A 22,902-nucleotide genomic window follows, 5' to 3' on the forward strand; every position below is an offset into this window, starting at 1 on the left:
CATGGTAAGATCGGTTTGGCGAGAGTTACCAAAATATTTTTCTGTGGGGCGTCCAGGTTCTTGATCTCTTATCAAATTTAACCTCAACAATTCATGAAAGGAGTGGGCTTAATTCAGTGTAGCTTAATCACAAGGAATTCCTTAAAATTCAGCGAGACTTCGCATTAATTAAGCGAGAAGAGTAGATCTGCATTTAGCTCTCACTAAGTGTGTTCTTGGGGTAGTATTTTCTCCCAGCTTACTCCAGACATTTACTACTTTCTTAGCGCAAGGTGCTAAAATAGACGTGAGAATGAATTTTGCACTAAGAAACAGTTGCTAATGGCAGCAGCGACCAAATAGCGAGCGTGAGTGGCCGCTCTTGCGTTAGGAATGGTTTTGAGCTTCAAGAAACTTTGTAGCCTTAAGCATTTTTTCCTTTGGGCAAGACCCCTACATGCATGCTGAACAGATCCACATGTTGGAAGTCTACTATTATGGTTTTTGGTATATATACAAGGTCGTACATCATTGCCTACTGAAAAGCAGTACAATGTATTCCCAAATGTAAAAGACTGGATTATTATATGGAGAGGATTCAAGTAATAATCACAATCCTTGTCTGGATAAACCCTCAAAGTCACTAAATAGATACCCAACTAATTTGGAGAAACTAGTAGAATTTAATATAATGACACAAAAATGACAAACATCCAATAAGAACAACCGGAGATATGAATTTTAAAAGATTTAATTAGGAATAGCTCCAAAAGCACAGGTAGTCAATGCATGGTGTAGACCAGGACCTGGGTGCATTTTGGGGCTGGCCTCGATGGAGCCCAGGTCGGATACACCAACTGGATTTATGTCTTACTCCTATCCGTTCCAGACCACCACAGGAGTACACTTCTAATGCACCCAGGACCTCAGCGGAGGCCATTATCAGGGTCAAGTTCAGGTCCAGTTGGCACTGGTCAGCTGGGAAGTTTCAGGACGTGTCTCTTGTAGGTTGTTGTCCCCCTATAGCTTGAGCAATATTTCAGCTGTATGACCCTTGGAGGCCACTTCTGTGTCCTAGATACAAGAGGGAGTAGGTCTAGCCCTTCAGGGCTCCTCTCAGGTCACAGGCAGCAGGCCCAGTCTTCTCATGTTCTTCTTCAACTCCAGCAGTGTTCTGAAATGAGTGTCTAGAGATGGCAAATTTATGCCTGATATAATCAAGAGGGTAGGACTGACTCCTGTGCACGCCCTAAGCAATGGAGTAAAGGTTTACATGCCAAGGCTAGCAACTTTGGGCATTTTCAAGATGTTAAATGTCTTTGACCACTCTAAACCTGGACTCTGAGTTACACTAAAGTTCAGTTTGAAGCAACCACTTTTCCTGCAGTCTGATTGGACAGAGACTGGATTCTTTAGCATTCAGACAGTGGATACAGAAGAATTGTCTTGGTATTCTGTTCCCTTCATTTAAAAACCGAACATAAGCAACAGATGTTTGCATCAGGCACAATTTTGTGCTTTTTTTGTTGCACAAAATGTGTCTTCTGGCCCAAAATGGGCACATGGATGCATTTCACACTACAAAAGAGTGCAAAATGCGAAAAGTTGGTATTTCACATAACTTGTAATTTGGCATTTGTTATAACTATCATGTAATTTTGCAAAGGAACTTGTTAAAATGTTAGCAAGGCCTACATTTTCATAGATGGACAACATGGTCCATAATCCAATAGATAGGATGCAATTTCATTGTGTCTGCTAACTTCAATCCATTGTTGAGTTTATTTACTTGATTACGGTGTGCAAAATTTGCATATTTCGTTCTGCATTATTGTGTGAAATTTCAGTAAAATTATGCTAAAATACAAATCATTACAAAATGCAAAACTAGCATTTAGTGATATATTTTAGCATAAAATATGTCCTTACATCCACTTTGGATGCAAGGATGCATTTTACACAAACAAATAGTGCAATAAAGCACCACCAACAACAGCCACTAGAACTCAGTCTTTCATGCTGTTACCATGCATTTGCGTTACATTTTTACAGCAAAAGGTGCACTCACAATCAAAATTGTGTCATTAAGCGATGTGGCATAATGTCGTAATTTTGGGAATTTCCCATAGCAAGAGTAATGCAAATTTCTCAAGATTACGCTAATTTGACTGGTGCAACTCAAATTTCACCCTGCCTACCAGTTGGGTAGTTAAAGGAATAGGCCACTTGCAGATTGCTGTGTCAGCCAGCTCACCATTATAGTCACTTTTGGGGCCCTGTGTGCAAGGTCAGTAAGTTCAACCTTCCTTCATCAGACAGCAGGGCAGTTTTTCTTCTCAATCATATCAGGTCCAGGAGTGTTCACATTTCAAATTCTAAGGGTGCCACTTTGATACTCAGTGCAATCCTTGTCTACCACCTGTACTGGTTCTGGTCGGCTCTCTCCCTTCCCTTGTCTTGGCTCCAGTCTGCTAGTGAAAGAAAAGTCAGGGGCAGGCTGGGTGTCAGGTTCCTTTGTGTGTTCTGGAGTAGATCCCTTTGTAATGTAATCAGGGCAGGACACAGCTCCTTCACAGCCATCCTGTCAGGAAAGCCCACTGCTCTCTACACCCAACACCTGTGTCCACTGAAACACATCTCCCTTTGGGGCAGTCATCACCAGTCCAAGGCAGGTGGCCATTCATAGGAAGGCACCAGAAACTTTAGGCAGGCAAATGACAACTTTCTAGAAGTATACAAAAAAGTTATGGATGGAATGCGTGAATTATTCTCAGCCACTGCTAATTTCTCCATTTTGCCAAACATCACTGAGAGTTGAGACCCATTCTATCCCAGGTCCAAAAACTGTCCAGGTGGGACGTGTGTTTAAGTCATGTCCCCTCCCACAGTGGAGTGAGATGTGTTAATGTTTTGTCCCATCCTGTGAATCGTAAGGTGGCCCTTCACATTCTGAAAACTACCGCCATCAGTTCTGGGAGGTGACAGGATTAGGGTTCCTGCAGAGCAGTCCCATGATGGCATCCAGCCCCAGAAATGTGAGTTCCAGTTAGTATGTCAGATTGCCTCACCCACCTGTCAACCAATTGTTTGTCTCTGTTAGCTTAGATGTCCAGAAGTATAATTCCTGCCATGCCCAAGCCCCTGTTGTAGACCTACTGTCTACATGTCGACATGGCAATGCACAGCAGTCTACCAGCCCATGTGAAATTACTGATTAAGGCGGTTAACTTCAAAAACAACTAATTTGAGATACTGAGTGAAAATGTTGGAGAATGTTCAAAAACCAGGGGAGGACCATAATTTTGACTAGAGCGATTCTCCTTAGCACATTGAGGGGGAGGCTTTCCCACCTCTAAAAGTCCTGCTTCATCTTGCCAGTCACAGTGTGAGATGGAGGCTCCACATGAGATGCAGGTCTTTAGAAATATAAAGACCCAGATATTAAAAGCTGAGTTTCTGAACTGGAATTGAAGATTGCCAAATAATGGTGGCTTTGGTCTCCATGAATGGGCACCAGGAGTGATTTATGCTGACTCATATAGGGACAGTAATTCCAGGATGTGGACGCCTGAAAGATGTGGGACAGCCAGAAAGAGGAGGACATCGTCAGCATAGAGGGCGATTCTGTCCTCCTCCCAACATGATCCCTGCCACCCCTGAACCAGCATGTCACAGCGGATGAGACAAGCAAGGGGCTTGATGAATAGGGTGAAAAGGAGTGGAGAGAGAGGGCAAACCTGCTCTGAAAGCATTCCATTCACTTGGGCCTGGGCCATTGGAGCGTTGTACAGCTGTCTCGCGTAGGCTCAGTATTTGGGGCCAAGATCCTATGCATTTCAAGACTTCAAACAATTAACACTAATCCACCAAGTCAAACGCATTCTCATAGTCAATTAAAAGGAGGGCACTTGATCTGTGAAGGCCCGAGCATGGGTCAGCGCCACCTGTGCTCTCTGTAAACAGTACCCAGTACCACAGCTGGGCTTGAGGCCATATTGATCTGGGTGGATCAAGGGGAGAAGGGGTCGAGGTAGGTGGGTGGTGAGTATTTTTGCGTAAGTCTTAAGTTCCACATTAATTAAAGTGATTGGCCTGTAAGAAGAGCATTGCTCTGGCCATTGCCTAGCTTTCAGAAGGACCACTATTGTGGCCACATCCAACTCCATGTTGAATTGCCCGGTATCTAGGGCCTCATGGAAAATATCTAGGAGGTAAGGGTCAATAAAATCCTGGATTTTTTGGTAAATCTAGAAGGGGAACCTATTGGGTCCTGGAGTCTTCCCCGACTCCAGATCCCCCACCACTTCCATAGTTTCCTCCAGTGGCATCTAAGGGACACCAGAGAGCTGTGGGAAGGCATGGGATATCTTTGAGAATTGAGTGGTCTTGCCCAACCAAAAGACTGGGGCAGTGAGCGTAGAGCAGGTAATAATAATTAGTGAATGCCAATGCAACCTCGGTGGAGGTGCGGTAATAAATGTTTGGCAACTCTGCGATTATGGGGACAATCCTAGAACTTGTGTCTGGTTGCCAACCAATACAGGAGTTTGCCAGTCTTGTCTCCCATTTATGCTCACTGCGTGGATGCGCTCCTGCACCGTCGAACCTCGCCAAGTGAGATTTGTCTCAGAGAGGCTCAGAAGATGTGTAATAGGCAGTCTAGGGTCAATGATGGAGCTCGTAGGAGTTGTCTCTCTGCATGTAGTATTTGGGTTTCTAGTGTGTGTATTTGATGTAGTTTAGCTCTGCTTTACACTGTAGAAAGCTCTGCACCAGCCCCCTAATGGTGGCTTTCCTCACCATCCACAGTGTCCCTAGGGAAGGGACTGTGCCCATGTTATGGGTCAAATAGGCTTGGAGTTCAGAAGACCCTCCACCCCCAAAAAGAGGCCCTGGCTGTCCATGACTGTAGTGGTCACAACGAAGGTGAAGGTCTTATAGAAGAGTATAGCAACCCCCCAGGAACCCCTTGAGAATACTGCCTGATATACTTAGTCATACCCATATCGCTTGAAGAGGGATCGGTGGGTCCCCAGCTGATGTGTCTCCTGTAGCATCAATATGGCTGAATTGAAGCATTTGGTGTATCGGAGTACAGCCATCCTCTTAATGCGGTCTAAGATGCCATAAACATTCCACATTAAGAATGTAAAGTGTGGCAGGTTGACCAGAAATAAACATAAGCAAGAATAGTGGTGAGTAAGTTGAGGTGGATCCCAAACAGAACAAGTTCTAGTAAACTCACGGAATCCTCTAACTCTCCTTCTCCCCATACTTCATGGTTTGAAGTATCTGTCAACCTGAAACTCAGTGAACACAATCCATCAACTTCAAATTTTGGCTAAAATGTGCCAGAGGCCTCCCATGTCAGATCAACAAAAGTAATCAAAAATATCAAGAAGAGGCAGAGTCTTCCATGTTGGACGCAATCAAATAGTAGTCTTGTCCAGTCTAAGGGAATTTCAGATATGCAACCCATCCACAATCGCGATCTCTCTCTGGGATCCCAGGTCCAGTTCATGCGGGGCGCCATCCTGTCGTCAGCTCTGAGTTACGCCAGAGTGCGAGGATCCAGAAGGGCTGCAGCCACCCTGTTTCTCCCTTTACGAACAAGTTCTCCTGTGGTGTTTCATTGCTGTCAGCTGGCCAGCACCATCAGTGGGACGATGGGCCTGGGACAACCCACTTTGGAGCGGTGGTCTTTCAGCATCCCATTCCCACGCTTCCTCAGGGGTTTAAAAAAAGAGGGCTTTCATCGATGGAGAACCTTCAGTTTTGTGGGGAAAATAAGCTTATATTGTATACTCATGGCCTGCAGCATTTGTTTGACTTCATCGCATGATTTCTTTCTTTGTTGAATGGCTCTGGTATAATCTGGGAAAATCACGCTATGGTGAAAGTCATGGATTAGGATACTGATCCTGCAGGCCTAGTGAAGTATTGCATCTCTGTCCCTAAGGTGTTTAGACACAGAGCGCTTAAGTGAGTTCACCTCGTCTTCCTATGAAGAGATCCATCCCTTTGCATCGGAGACCCTATCAGCGATATTGCATATGTCCTGGCATATAAGCATCACGTCCGTACCTTCCTTCCCCACCTTGGCATCGATCACTGATTGAGAGGAATGATTTGGCCTGTAGGACAGTGTTTAGGTCGGTGGAGGCATGGTGCTGGGGTGGATGCCAGCACCCCAGCACCGTACTATTGCACAGTGAACTTGTCCATTCTTGTTTGAGGGCTCCTGATTTCTCCACTATTTCCTATCGCAAAGCTGTTCAATACCAGGGGTATGATGCAGGGGTATATGCTGGTTGGGGAAGGCGCTCACCCCACAAGGCCAAAGTCAGGTCCCTCCCTAATGGGCCCCAGCTTTTCAAGTCCACTCCTTGGGCATGTGACTCCCTAGAAGGATCCACAGAAAGGCCTATTGACAGTTGGGGGTGTAGAGGGGAAAGCGCCAACTTGAAGATCTCTTCAACTGCACAGGAATGGGGTTTTCTGGTGTAGAGGGCACCAGGGTACCGCCGCACATCCAGTGTCACATTGGGGCTGTATGGTGGCATCAGAACCCCAGGGTGAACCCACCAAAATGGAGCAGTTTTAAATTCTCCCTGTCATGCCCAAGTCATCTTTACCTTGGCCCTCAGCATGTTCTATGCTGCCAGTACCTCAGGGGAAGTGAAGAGGGCCCTCTGCAGTGACACATGGCCCCAGGTAAGTCCAGCGGTGTGGGCCTTGGATGTCTGTAACTATGGATGGGGCCAACCCACTTGCACCCTGTGGTTCTTGCAGGGTGGGGCAGCATGAACAGCAGGGAATTGTGTATTGGTGGGAGAGGAGAGGAACCGCCGGGCTCTCCCCAGTGGTTCCACATGGATGGTTCTCCCCTGTGCCGAGTGGGCAAGCAGCGCATGGGGTGGACAAGGATCCTCAGGAATGCCCTCCGCCGACAGTCCCTCAGGGGCAGAGGAGAGGACCTTCTGCAGCGCCACTTGGCCCCATTTAAGTCCAGAAGTCTGAGCATCGGATGGCTGTAGATAGGGTAAGGCTCACCTCGAGTGCACCCTGGCGATCTTACAGGGCAGGTAGCACGAGCAGCCGGACCCCCATGTATTAGTGGGGAGAGGCAATGGTCTTGCAGCCTCTATGCAGCTGTGCCACACGGATGGTTCTCCCCTGTGCCGAGTAGGCAGGCAGCACACAAGGTGAGTAAAGAGGCTCCAATCAGGCAGCCGCATTGAACAATGAGATGGGCCCAGGAAACAGGCGAAATAGGAATACTCTGGAGGGCAACCACACACTCCCCTCTGGGCCCGCCGCCAAATGAGGAGGTGAGCAGAAACCCCGGAACCAAGAGTGCAGCCCATCTCTCACAGGACTGCAATTCCACCATCTTGGCTTCCAGTCAGCCCTCGGCCTCCCAGCCTCTCGATGGCACAAGGCAAACAGATTATGCCACTGGACCCGTGGCAACCTGGCGGATGGTGGAGGTCTCTAAAATGAATTGGCCATCTTAGCCACTTCAGCAATGCCTTATATCCTATTTTTTAAATACCATGCAACCTTCCCTATGGGCATTTAGGGCCTACCTTAGGAGTGATTTATAAGTGCTAAAAAGGAAGGTGTAGGCCTGGCAAAAGATTATTTTGCCAGGTCAAAATGACAGTTTAAAACTGCACTACAGGTTGCAATGGCAATCCTGAGACATATTCTAAAGTGATTTTAGTGGTTGACACAATGAGCACTGTAGGCCACTGTTAGCCCTGGTTTCAGCTGGTACCATATCCTAGGGAATGTATAAGTAAATTAAATGTGGCAGTCATGTGTATGCCAATTTTAACATGTTTAAAGGAAAGAGCACAAACACGTTACCACTGTTTAGCAATGGTAAAGTACACAGGGGCATATTATCAACAAACATATCGCCACTTTTCCGGCACATAGCTCTATGTGCATGTGAATCACTATTTACAAGGACTCGCCAACACGAGTTTCCTTGAGTTAGCTGCTTTTTTTCCCCCACTTTGCATGTCAGCGATGAACATCGCTAATGACATGCAAAGTGGGCGTTCCTGCCCAGAACTCCATGTAAATACTCGCATACACGCTTTCGCAATATTTTCAACCCTGCAGCACATCTGCGAAGCGACATAAAAAACCGCGCTAACCGCGGTTATCGCTGCAATTTAACGTCTCCTTTCAAATCGACTTAGCTATACTGATAATGGGAGGTGGTTTGCCTGGTTAGGTCCACACTCCCCTATCGGCAAGCATTTTAGTAGCGCTGTGAAATCTTCGCCGGATTTCACACGCTTATGCCGATTCTCACCATGTATCGCTGGAAATTACATCGCCTGTGCGATAAGCGCTGCTAATACGCCGCTAACACGGGGATGTCAACCAGAAATACACGGCGATATTGAAAAACGCGCTAAGCTAGTTTAGCGACAATTATCGCTACATGTTGTTGATATGCCCCACAGAGTCCCCAGGCTAAAACATGTTCAGCAGCAGAATGCACAAATCTGGAGAGAATCTGCAGAAAGGGCACATTTTCAACACATATATTGATTTGATTTGAGATTTGGAAAGCGCCTGGCTACCAGAAGGCTTCCCCGCGCTGACGAAGGGAGCTGTGGTGAGAGACTGAGCCCACTATTTAATATTTTGATTCCTTGTATCCATTTAGACGTTAGTGGTGAGGGTGCTTCAAAAACATTACTAGGGGTCTGGGCTAAGCATTTTAACAGGCTGTTGAATGGGCTTTTTTTTACTGATAATGGCTTATTCTACTATAGATGTGATCCTTTTAATTGCAGATTCTGATTTCGCTGTTGTGTCTTTAACATTAACACACTTGGCTAGACTATAAAACGGCCAATTATGAAAGGGGCCTTGCTGCACTCCGTATTGGCCTTAATGCCTGTGATGGAGCTATAATTGCAGAAGAATGGCATGGTCTTGTGACATACAGTACTCCATAGCATTATCAGTGTGCCATACAACAGCTGTACTTGTCACTGTTAGATACAATTGAGGGGATGAGTGCACTTTATTGGGTATCTGTTTTCCACTCTCCTGTCACTCCTTTCATATGTGGGTATGCATACTGCGGATTTCCTTTCCTTTGTGGGTCCATTATGACCTTCCGCCTAAATAATAGCCACTTGATGCCTAAGTTCAAAGAGATTTATGTTTTTATTTTTCAGGTCATGCTCATCTAACAGATTTTAATGTGGCAACTATAATCAAGGATGGAGAGCGAGCAACTTCTTTAGCAGGCACTAAACCATACATGGGTAAGATATAAATGTATTTCCAATGATGATTTAAAGGCTCTTCGTTTCCTGACTTGACTAATGAAATCTGAGATTCTAGAACCAAAAGATTTGAGAATATGTTGTCATTTCCCTGTTACTTATCTTCGGCAACTACTCTTTTCTCAACCCTTTCAACACTTGTTATATTAAACCTGCAATAAATGCCCTTCTTTCATGTGTCTCCGGCATGACTTTTGGATAATTTTCATTTGAAGGTTAGAAGTGACTGCCAGTAGGTATGCACCCTTTGCATTTCTTTCAAACATGTAGGCCACCCTCGAAAACGGCATAGAACATATTTTGCCAACTCCCCTAAGTCAAAGCCACTGGTTTTGTTTTAGATTTCATTTATATGTTTGCCACTCTGAATTTCTGCAAGTAGACGGGTTAGAGGATGCCACTGAATAAGGTGCAACTTTCACAGCAAGAACTAAGCAACTTCATACAGAATAAGTTTGTGCACATTACCCTTGTTTACCTAGAAAAAAGTGTGATATTAGTATAATCAGCATGATATCACCCTCCGTCAGCCATTTCTGAGAAGCATATTTATTGGCCTAACTTGACAGCACAGCTGCCTGCAAGATTTATTACAAGCAACATAGGGCCATATGTATCAAGCAAAATTGCGATCGCAAACGCAGAAATTCGCAGAATTTCGTCGTTTGCGATCGCAATTTTGCTAAGTGGTATGTATGAAGGCAAATCTGTGTGCACAATAAGGAATCGCAAAATTTGCGATTCCTTATTTTGCAATTGCATTTAAGGAATCGCAAATTTTGCGATTCCTTAAATGCAATGTAAGAAGCACGAAAAATTTGCAATTTGGCCTTTGAAAAATGCACTTTTTTGCATTTTTCAAAGTGCAATGTGAAGTACATACATGCCCTTAGGGCATGTATGAGTGCCACATGTGCACCCATGGTTATTTCAAGGGTGCAACAGGGTGTCCTTTTGACACCCTTGAAATTGCATTCTCAATTTGCGATTCTCTAATTGCTAATCGCCAATTGAGAATGTCTTCCCATTCATTCCTATGGGCCTCTAGGCCCATAGGAATGAATGGGGAGGTATTCCTTAATTGCGAATCGCAATTTGAGATTCGCAATTAAGTAATATGTAGGATTCGCAAAATTTATTACAAACCCTACATACATAGCATTTTGCGATTCTCAAACAGCGATTCGCAAAAAATCGCTATTTGAGAATCGCAAAAGAGGATTTTGATACATATGGCCCATATACTATTATTTAAACCTGATTGATTGACTACCTCAACCAGTACATGTTGACCCTAAAGCCATGCGTACTTTTATTTCTGCTGCAATTCTCCCCGAGTTTTTGTTAATGTTACTGAGGGCTTGAGCTGGGAGACACAACTCAGAAAGTGAAGTTCCAATTTTTATATTACCTTTCAGACTATGAGTGAACTTGGGACTGAAAGTCATAAACTCCGAAGGATTCCTGATGTACAAGAAGGTTTGACCATTATCTCTTGGAATCTGGCAAGGATCAACTCTAAACTTACTGATTTGGAATGGACTTCCTATATAGGGAATAACAATGTTTTCCAAGAAACATTGGCTGTGGGAAAAGTGATTATTAACGGTTTTACTACATATAGCGTTGAAACATTACCCCCAAAGAAATCTTGGCGGGCAGTGGAAGGTTTGCGAATTCTGGTGAATCATACTTTTGCTTGCACTCGCACACAGTTAAAAATTGATTCTCTGGATCTAATGGGGCTTCAGTTTAGATGTCCTTCAGTGTTAATTTTGGTACTATTCAACGTTTATGCAAGGTCTGTCCCCAGTAGTAATGACTCCGGTGTATTGACTATGCTGGATGACTTGTTTGATGTCCACCAGCAGCGTGCGAAAATCATGATAGCAGGGGATTTTAATGTGTCCTTTGAGCCTTCACCACCAATCAATGCATTAATTGAAGAAGAAGACGAACTATGGAACATACCTGGTTTATCTGGTAAAGCCCAGCCTTTCTTCCCGAGTTCTGCATACCAGCTCGCATCTCTGGTGGTTGGACGTAGTCTCGGAGCGTGCAATGGGTGGACCCGGTCTGACCCAGGAAGATCATCTAAATTTAAAAGGGGGTTTTATACTAATGTCATTGACTACGTCTTACTCGACGTAAGGCTTTGGCCACTGCTAAATGAGATGGAAATTGTATTTCGCTTAGATAACAACCACTGTCCCCTGCTTTTATCTTTAGCAGGAGACTCTCTCAAAATGGGCCTGACTGTTTATCATATTCTTGGCCCTGGGTACTGGCTAATCATAAATTGTACTCAGAGATATATCAATGGTATGTGAACTTTTTCTCCGCCTATGAAGGAACTTCCCTATCCTCAGTGCCGATCTTAGCTATTTAAGAAAGTTTTTTTTTAAAAGAACTTCAGCATGTCTTTTACAAGGAAATAGACCAAAAGTCTACTTAAAAAAGGAACAGAAATGGTATGATAGCGATTGTAAAACATTTTAAAAAGTACTAAAGACGGCTGTTAAAGATTGCATCTGCCCAGATGTTTCTGAAGCACTGCTTAGACACAAAAGTGGCACTTGCTAATGCCAAGAGTGAGTGGGTTGATAAGAACTGGCAGGATCTGCTGTCGGCTAGTAAAACTAATGACAACAGATCCTTCTGGTATATGGTTTCCCATGGGAGTTTAAATAGTGGTAATTTCCATTCTTATCACATTGAGCCAGAAAAATGACCATTTCTCTTTATTATATGCCAAAGAAATTGCTGCTTTCTAGTCACACACCCTAAGGCCTAGCGCTCCAACTAAAGTCATCTAAGAACAGCATAAGCCCCTGGTCCGGATTATATTCAGGAGACTTGTACAAACCTGAACCTCAAATCAGGGCCTCCTGTGCTAACCTTTTAACAAATGCAATGATGCGGGGGCAAAAATTGCAGAGACTTGGAGGGGGAGTGGAGATTGCTAATTTTCAAGAAAGGAGATGCTTCTAGTCTATCCAATTACAGGCCTATAAACCTAATTGATAACTAGCAGAAAATATTTGCAAGACTAGTACTTGACAGGCTGCAAGATTGGATGGACGACATTCAGATTCTGTACCCTCTCCAAGCGGGTTTCTGTACTAAAACCAGAACTTCTGATCAAGTTTTCAGATTCACCCTTCTCTACTGGAAGTATGCCCTGCTTAGCAATCAAAAACAAGCATTGGCATAGCCAATAGGTCTCGCTTTTGGGACCTTATAAGTATTTAGTTATGCAGCACAATATCCTTGGTGCAACAACATCAACTGTTGCAGGGCTAAACACTTATAAGGTCCCAAAGGCGAGACCTATTGGCAATGTCAATGCTTGTTTTTTTAGCCAGCTCAGGCTGTCCACCGATTTTGGCCCCTACCTGATAGAGAGCAATGGTTAAACGATAATGCCTATTAGATTAAGCACAGTAGAGACTGGCATTGTGTGCTAACTTTGCGAATGCATCACTTTTTTTTTAGCTGTTACAGGACAGGTACGATCACAGCCTATTACCACCAGACTCTAAATACCAGTCCCACGCAGCAGACGCAGTGTAGTAAACAAAAGCACCCATTAGCACTGTATGTCTGAATGGAGGCGACAGACAAACTATACCACACTTTGCAGGTATATGGCTTGGACATGACACTAGTCTCTCTGTTCTTCTGATGCAGCCGAAGACTGCTTTCAACAAGGCAGAGCCCCAGGGTAGGCCAAGATTTTAGGCCACATGTCACTGTCCATGTGGAGCCTCTGCAGGGCAGTGCAATCCCAGCATAGTGCTGACTCAGGAACCCTACTCCTCATGCAACAGAGACTGGAGTGCATCAAACTAAAATGCACCCTCCATACGTACAGGCCCAAAAGTTGACATCATTCCACTTCACCATATGCAGCTGGCTTGTTCATGCTGCTAGTCTTTCTGCTTCATTATTGCTGGAGAGCCCGAGAGAAACAGTTTGTTGCATGGTTGTGCCCAGAGATAGGCTGGCCAAGGAAGAGGTTTGTCAATGATTCCACTGTAGTTGCCAAGGTCAGGATGGAGCTGAAATGTATAATAGATTGAAGGTTGTTGCAAGGAGGGGGTTCACAATTACATTTGGCCAGGAAACCCCAAAATCCTTAAGATGTCCCTGGTCTATGTAAGCACACAGTCATACTGCTCACCCTGGCTAATACTGCACTCACTCAAACACTCACCCACTCAGATATTCACAAAGACACACAGGGGCAGCAGAGATAACACCGAAAAATAGGGACAGCATGATGGGAGTCTGATAGATCCCCAGAGGTGGAGGAAGGAAGCTTTGTGAAGAGTAGGTAACAGCAGGAATGGATAGGAAAAACGAGGGCAGCACAAAAGAAGTCACAGAGGTGGAGAAGGGTGGCCCTGAGAAGGAGCAGGGCACAGCGGGAGACGAAGGGACAACAGAAGCCACTGTCTGCCATAATGACTGATTGTCACTCTCCAGCAACTCTTGCATCTGATTCTTGATTTGCTCCTGCAGCACCAGCGGAAAAGTGACGAGGGCGAGTCTCACCCCCTTTAGCTCACAGAAAACCCTTCCACCAGCCCCTACTAGATGGTGTGGGAGCACAAACATAAAACAAAGAATAAGAAAATGGCAACAGGCACAGCATTGACATAAAGAAAGGACGAGCTGCTGCCCTTATGATGTGTTGCGGCTTTGTTGAAGCAGATGTGTCATTATTATTAATATTTGAATGTTAAAGTCTTCCTCGGTGAGGGGAAACCTCTCAAAAGCCAAATAGGGGTGCAACAAGTACTTTTTGGTGGCAGCAAACAACTTCTTGCCAATACATTGTTTTAGGAAAGAGAATCAATATGTGGACTGAGCCAAAGCCCCTTTGCAGAGCTTCCTAACGCTCTTTTTCGATTCATCACATACGGCAAATGACAGGTCAAGCCAAACCTAAAAAGACTGGAATACTCACACTGTGCACATACATGCATGATGGAACTCCATTTTATGAAACACAGTTATCATACCGTTATGATAACAGCCACGAAAGCTGCAAGCAGGGCACACTATCACAGTATTTTGAAGTTGCCAAAATGAATTGACTATGCAAGGGTCCTAAATTCATAAATAAATACATTCAAGAACAACAGCCAGAGACTACATTCCAAAATTACAACTACAATAAAGCTTGGAAGGATCAAGAAGCAACTAAAGCCAGAATGTTTATCATTGCATACATGAACAAGCGGCCGCGAAACTGATCGCGATCAAAAAGTGATCGCGATCAAACATCAAAGCGGCCGCGAAAGTGAAAGTAATTGCGGAAAAGCGCGGCACGCGCACCCGCGCACATGCACTGTAGCTCTAGGCTGGCCTGGTAGCACTTTTTGGAGCCCTCTCAAAAAGTCTCGCCAGACCAGCGCATGCGCTGGGTCAGGCGAGACCTAACTAGTATGTAGAATTAGTTGATTTGCGAGCAACGTTTGATCTCGGTCCTCACAAGAAGTTGTGGAACGTGCTAATAGTATTGGGAGCCCCTGCAAATTTGACTAATCTGACTACATGAAGATAATTATGCCAAGGTGTGATGGGGAAGTCAGGGCAAATTGATCAAGAGAATTCACATACAACGTGGGGTATGCTAAAGATATATACTTGCACTTACCTTATTTACCCTGTACATAAACGATGTGGTCAAGGAACTTGCAAACTGCAGAAATGACTCCCATGTCCTAAATAGCAAACAGATTCCAATACTGCTTTTTTGCAGATGATTCACTACTCATCTTGAAGACTCCTATGGGTCTCCAAAATGTAATAGATATGTTTGTGGATGTCTGCATATCTAGGGGCATGGAACTTAATGCAACTAAAAATAAATATATGATATTTGGGAAGGGTAAAGTTAGAAACAGTACAGTTAAAGTTGCTAATGAACATATTGAAAGAGTTTTTTGCTTTGACTATCTGGGTGTCAAGTTGACAGATAAGCTTTGCTGGGAACCCAAGCTCAGCAAAAGCTCTCTGCTTATAGTATAAGGATCCTAAGCTATACTGCAACTACACAAGCAGACCCATTCTCGATCAATAACACTGACTCTGGAGGGATATAGTGCCAAAGCCCCAAAGTACTACACTTGGCATTTGCTGATACTCAGAAGCTGGCAGTGGACGAGAATAATTTTCATTAGATCTCTCATCTCGGTCCCGACCAGTACCCCTCTTACCCCATTGTTTTTTTACCTAGGTACCAAACAAATTGTAGATGTGGCACAACTAAAACTCCTGATGCACTGGATACGCATATGGTCCATTCCTGAGGGAACAGAGTACAGAGATTAATTGGGGGATTCGATGAATTTGAACAGTGCTATAAAAATTCCTTGGCTGACACTTGTGTCCATTTGGTGTAGGAAACTCGGGTTAATTAGACTGTGGGACAACACCGGGAAAATTCGCAGGTCACCTTGCTGGAAGGTCGCTCCCCCACCACACAGCTCCGCTTGTGTGCCTTGACGCTGCCGCTGCTGTAAAGTCGAGGCCCTCCTCCACACACAGGCTACCACCTGCGCCTCATCCCTGGTGGCCAGTGGTAGGCCCTAGGTTGTATCTTGTGCCCGTATTTTGCCTTCTGTCTCCCCCTCGCTGCCCTTAACTTGTTCCCGTATTTTGCCTTCTGTCTCCCTCTCGCTGCCCTGATTGTTGCCTTTTTGCCTTCTGTCTCCCTCTCGCTGCCCTGATTGTTGCCTTATTGCCTTCTGTCTCCCCCTCGCTTCCCCTATTGTGCCCGGTTACCTCCAGGTACCCCCACCGCTCCCGTTCCCGCCGCTGCGTCCCCTACGGCCTCGCCCCCCTCACTGCCCATTCACTGCCCTTGCCTTCCGCCTCCCAGTTGCTCCTCCCTCCCACATCCCCATATAAGGCAAACCCGTCTGCGCCTGTCCGCGCCAGGACCGCGCCCAGCGCCAGAACCCCTGGCCCCCGCACCCACCACGACAACCGCCGCCGCTACAATGCCAGCACACTCCACGCTCTCAACCCCGGACAGACCCACACCTGCTTCAAGGCCGCCCCGAAACGCACACACGGTCACTTCACCTGCCGGAACTGCAGCTACACCAGCCTCAGAGCCGCCGAACAACCCGCCAAGAAAGACCTCATCCACATCAATGCATACTACTGAACACCCCCTCCACACGCAAACACGCTGTTGAGCTCTGGGACCTGCTCGACACATCATCCCCGGACATCGCCTTCCTGACAGAGAACTGGATGAACGACTCTTCCGCACCCGACATCGCCATAGCCATCCCAGATGGCTACAAGATCACCTGCAGAGACCGCACCAATGGAGTCGGAGGAGGAATCGCCATCGTCGACAAGAACAACATCAGGGTCTCGACCAGCACCGACGACACTCTCGACACTGCTGAACACATGGATTTCCAGATCCACACAAACCCTAACTCCACCCTCAGAGGCACCCTCGTCTACAGACCCCCCAGACCCTGACCCCAGTTCAGCGACTCCATCGCCGACTTCATCAGCACGCACGCCCTGACCTCCACCGACTACATCCTCCTCGGAGACCTGAACTTTCACCTGGAGAACAACAACAACAGCAACTCAACAACCCTGATCGATAACCTCGCCAACCTTGGACTGAGGCAACTCGTCACAATGCCTACCCACTCCGCAGGCCACACGCTTGACCCCATCTTCTCCGCAAGCCCCCACATCGCATTCAGCCACACCACCGAACTTCTTTGGACCGACCACCGCTGCATCCACTTCTCCTTCCAGAAATCCACCACACACCACCGCACCCAACAGATCCCTCCCCGCTGCTGGATAAAAATCACCGAAGACCAACTACACGCAAACCTCGCTCTCAGCCCACCCACCGAACCCCCCAACACCAACGATGCTGCCTGCAACCTCAGACGCTGGATCGACGACTGCACCAACACCCTCACCCCGCTGAAGAAACACCCCCACAGAGACACCAGCAAGAGGGCCAGCTGGTTCACCCCAGAACTCCTTGCCTCCAAGCGTCCCTGCCGGAAGCTAGAGAAGAAATAACAAACAGACTCCGGACAACCACACAGCCCACAAGAACGCCACCATCACCTCATCAGGACTGCCAAGGGGACGTCCTTCAAAGACCGCCTCGACAACAACACACACAATAGCAAGGAGCTCTTCAACATCGTGAAGGAACTCTCCAACCCCAGCTCCAACACCAACGACATCCCGCCGTCGCAAGCCCTGTGTGACTCCCTCGCCACTTTCTTCCACTGCAAGATAGCAGACATCCACGACAGCTTCAACACCCAGACAGCCCCAAAAGACATCAACACAACAGTCTCCCCGCACACCATCGACCACGACCTCCTGCTAGCCTGGACCAGCGTGAGCATCGATGACACCATCAAGACCATGAGCACAATCCACTCTGGCTCCCCGTCAGACCCATTCCCGCACCACATCTTCAACAAAGCCAGCAGCTTCATCGCACCCCACCTGCGCAACGTCATCAATCTCTCCCTGAGACCGTGACATTCCCAGAGAGCTGTAAACACGCCGAGATCAACGCCCTACTCAAAAAACCCAAGGCAGACCCTAGAGACCTCAAGAACTTCTGGCCCATCTCTCTGCTCCCGTTCCCGGCCAAGGTCATCGAGAAGATCGTCAACAGACTGCTAACCCAATACCTTGAAGAAAACAAAATCCTGGACCCTTCCCAGTCAGGGTTCCGCAGCAACCACAGCACCGAGACCGCCCTCATCGCCGCCACCAACAACATCAGGATACTGCTGGACAACGGTGAGACCGCGGCCCTCATCCTCCTGGACCTCTCTGCCGCCTTTGACACCGTCTACCACCGCACACCACGCACACCCCTCCACGCCATAGGGATCCGAGACAAGGCTCTGGAATGGACCACCTCCTTCCTCTCCGGCAGAACCTAGAGTGTCCACCTCCCCCATTCCGATCCGAAGCCTCCGACACCATCTGCGGCGTACCTCAGGGGTCCTCCCTCAGCCCGACACTGTTCAACATTTACATGGCCCCGCTCGCACACGTCGCCCGACAGCACGACCTCAACATAATCTCCTATGCTGACGACACCCAACTGATCCTCTCCCTCACCAAGGACTCCATCACCGCCAAAGCCAACCTCCGCGAATGAATGAAGGCCGTCGCCGACTGGATGAAGACCAGCCGACTGAAGCTGTACTCAGACAAAACGGAGGTCCTCATCCTCGGCTCCAACCCTTCAGCCTGGGACGGCTCCTGGTGGCCGGCAGCACTGGGGACAGCCCCGACACCCACCGACCAAGCACGCAGCCTGGGAATCATCCTCGACTCAACGCTCTCCATGACCAAGCAAGTCAATGCCATCTCCTCCTCCTGCCTCAACACCCTCCGCATGCTCCGCAAGATCTACAAGTGGATCCCGACAGATTCAAGAAGAACAGTCACCCAGGCCCTCGTCAACAGTAGAATCGGCTATGGAAACTTCCTCTATGCGGGAACCCCGACCAAGCTCCTCAAATGACTGCAACGCATCCAAAACGCCTCGGCACGACTGATCCTCGAAGTACCACGCCACGGCCACATCACCCCCCACCTGAGAAACCTGCACTGGCTGCCCGTCAACAAGAGGATCACCTTCAAGCTCCTCACCCACGCACACAAGGCACTCCACAAGACCGACCCAGCCTACCTCAACAAATGACTTTCCTTCTACACCCCCAACCGCCAGCTCTGCTGCGCCGACCTCGCACTCGCCACCATCCCGCGCATCTGAAGAACAACCACCGGCAGGAGGTCCTTCTCCCTCCTCACCGCCAAGATCTGGAACACCCTCCCACTTAACCTTCGACAGACCCAAGACCTGCTGACCTTCAGGAGGCTGCTCAAGACCTGGCGGTTTGATCAGTAGCGCCCCCCCCCCCCAGCACCTTGAGACCCTCACGGGTATGTAGTGCACTCTCTAAATGTTGTTTGTTTGATTGATTGATTGATTGATTGATTGATTGATTGATTGAGAGGCTGCTGTTCTTAAAAAAGCTACTGGGCATTTGTCTATGATCAATATACCACAAGGGTAACTTCAGGACACCAGACCAATCCGTTTCTTGGCCTTAAGTCAAGTCCAAAGTTTGAACTATTTTTAGACGTGATCACACCACCTTTGGAAAAAAGATTTCTCCTGGGAAGTCCAACCCTAAAAAACTTTTTGTAATAAATGGGCAAATGACCTGTGGTTTGGCCTTAGAGTTGGAGAAACATGTTCTGTTCTTCTGCCCAGAATACTGTGGCATCCACAGGAAGTGGACACACCCAGGGTCCTGGAAACTGAGGGTTCCTCGTTATTTAGTCGCACACAGAACTTTAAAAACTCATACATCTGGTCCAATAGTTCATTCTGTCAGTTGATTTGTATTAAGTGTGTGGTTCAAGCATTCGAAGACTGCACTTTGGCTAAGAGAAAGAATACATGTTTTAACATATTAGTTGTTATTTCAAAAACTAGTTTTATAGCCTAGTAGATTAAATTGGACAATTGATGTTGTTCTGGCTATGATGCATTAGAACCTAATTTTCATTGTCTCTTTTTTCTTCTCCGCACCTAGCACTTCTGCATTGTACAAGGCTAAACTAGTGATCCATTACGGTGTAACAGAGTACTATTGAATCCTTGAGATTTTAGCAATGTATAATATTTGCTCTTGTTATAGGCCCTGCTGTATATAAATGGAATAGAATTATAGTTTTTTCCTTTTTTTCCCTTTTTATTATTTTTCTACTGCAATAATAATAATGCATCTATTGACATGATATTTTAAGTTTACAACTCTGCCATGACTTAATAATTTGATCTTTCAGTAACAAGGAACAGTGACAGAAATTGAATAGTATTTGTGTTATACTGGCTGTTTTGATGGTTTTTGGTAGACTGAATGTCATAGGGGTATTAGAGTGTTAGTGTTCCCATGACATCAGCTAGCTGATGTCATGGACTGTTGAGCTTAACAAGGTTCTGAAAACCTCCAGTTAAGGACTGATGGCTGGCCGTTGGATGAGATCTTCCTTGCTGCAATAAATCTTCTATTTTTCATCTACTCAGTATCCTGTTTCTCATTCAAGATACTTCATTGGCTTCCTCAGCCGATAGATCTGGCAAGTTGTCAAACACATCTTGGCCTTCCGAACCTAAACAATGAAGTAATAATGCCGACCGTCTTTCAGCACTTAATGACGGACCACATACCCTGGCATATCTTTCAAATACCAATGAAGTATCTTGAATGAGAATGACCACCCAAAATGGATTTACCAGAAGGATCAAAACTCTTCAAAGAAGGAGCTAGTCCTAGTTTTCCCTTTATGGCCACAAATTCATCCTCACATTTCTCAGTCCACAAGTACTCCTCACCCTTTCGTAGTAACCTTCTCATATTCACAGTTGCTAAAGCAAACCCTTTGATAAATTTGGCATAATATTCAATCATCCCTAAAAATTTCATAAGGTCAGACTTATTGGTAGGAGAACACATTTTTGTGATGGTTTCAACCAACTCGGACTTGGGCTTTACACCTTCTCCTGAGATGCTATGACCAAGATAATTGATGGTGTTAGATCTAAATGAGCATTTTTCCACTTTGATCGTGAGGTTGTGCTTACTCAAAGCCTTTAACACAGATCTCAATCTAATGTCGTGTTCCCTGTCGTCTTTTGCAAAAACCAATATATCGTCTTGGTAGACACACACTCCAGGAAGATCCTTTAATACTCTTTCCATTACTCTTTGGAACACTGAGGAGGCAGACACCAAGCCAAAAGGCATTCTCCTAAATCTAAATGTACCAAATGGAGTAATGAACGAGGTACAATCTCGAGACGACTCATCAAATTCAATTTGATGATACGCCGAGGTCAAATCTAACGTGCTGAAGATTTTTGCTCCATCAAGTAATGTTAACAATTCTGTAATGTTAGGCAATGGGTATCTGTCCACCACAACACTCTTGTTCAGTTGTCTTAAGTCAATGCACAAACGCAAATTACCATTTGGTTTGCGAGCTGCGACAACCGGAGCAAGCCATTCCGATCCTTCTACTTCCTCGATGATCCCACCACTGCTTAGTTTTTCTATTTCCTTTTTCATGTCATCTTTAACTGATAGTGGACTCCTCACCTTACATTGTATGGGAATCGCATCAGCTTTTAATTGTATCTTGTGTCTATACCCCTCCAGACATCCCAAGGTATCCCTAAATACCTTTGGAAATTCAGATTTAAGCATAAGAGCATACATTTCATTGGCATTCTTATCTACAGAATGAATCCTCTCCCTCAATTGTATCGGAAAATCTGCATTTGGATCAAGAAACACTCCTAAATCCCCTTGATGTAGCCAACTAATGATGCTGTCTCCACGCTTTGAAACATAGATTTTCCCATTAATCAACCGATCTTTATATTCTATTAGACCATTGAAATACCCATGTAACTTTATTGGTTCTCCCCCATAAGCCAACGGTATAATGTCTGGTTTAATGAGAGTAACCTTTCCCTTAAGTTTGGATACATAAAAATCATTCAAAACTATGGTGATCTTAGCACCGGAATCAAATAGTACCTTGGTACTTTCTCCCTCCACCATAATTTCATCATATGGGCCTGTTTTTTTACCAGTTTTTTCCGCGACTTGTACTACAATTTGTCCACAAATTGAGTTCTCAGAATCATCCTCTTGATAAATTTCCACCTCTTTGACCTTTGTCTTGAGTTTAGTTTTACAAAAGGCAGTGAAATGCCCCTTTAATTTACACTTTGAACAAGTTTGATTGAGAGCCGGACATTTTCTATCATTAGCCAAATGATCCATTTTACCGCATCTATAACACTTCCTTTCCATCCCTACTTGGTCTGATTGCGTTTTAGTATACTGGTCACCTTTTTCTGTTTTAATCTTTACCACCTCAACCTTGGACCCTTTTTCAGCATCTTTCTTTATCACCGCAACACATTTTAAAGAGTGTTCAATGCGTTTTGCAACACTTAACACTTCATCTAGGGACGGTTCATCCCTCAACCATAACTCTTCTCTAACTTTTTCCATGTTGCACCCAAACATGAATTGATCTCTGATGCGTTCATCAGTTAAATTATCGAACTTGCAAGAAGAAGCAAGCTTCCTTAACTGAGTTATATAATCCTCAATTGACTCGTCAGTGGATGGCATTCTCTTTGCAAATTGATACCTTTCCAGGATAGTGCTAACTTTTGGCAAATAATGCTTATCCAGCTTCTTAATACAAATGTCATAATCATTTAGGCCTCTGGCTTCCTCAGCCGATAGATCTGGCAAGTTGTCAAACACATCTTGGCCTTCCGAACCTAAACAATGAAAGAGTAAGTATTTATTACCTCACGCTATTGGTTGTTTGGTGTATCACTCAGTCTCTTAGGAAGTGCTTTCACTGCAATGCATGAGGTGCACTGTTTTTTCAAAAGCAGAATTAACTATATTGAACTTGCATAAGTTATCTTGAAAGGAATGCTTTCCCAACTAAAAGCATCATAATC

General features: G+C 45.6%; 1 protein-coding gene across 1 annotated transcript in view; it reads left to right on the forward strand.

Moving 5' to 3' along the window:
* STK32C (serine/threonine kinase 32C) overlaps positions 1 to 22,902 on the forward strand; it is a 1,482,079-nt gene that overhangs the window by 1,211,156 nt on the left and 248,021 nt on the right. The window contains exon 6 of the mRNA XM_085606199.1: positions 9,189 to 9,278. Coding sequence (XP_085462325.1) covers positions 9,189 to 9,278 — 90 coding nt within the window. The remainder of the gene's footprint in view (positions 1 to 9,188; positions 9,279 to 22,902) is intronic.

The sequence above is a fragment of the Triturus cristatus genome, chromosome 1_2 (assembly GCF_964204655.1).
Source record: "Triturus cristatus chromosome 1_2, aTriCri1.1, whole genome shotgun sequence".
Lineage (NCBI taxonomy): Eukaryota > Metazoa > Chordata > Amphibia > Caudata > Salamandridae > Triturus > Triturus cristatus.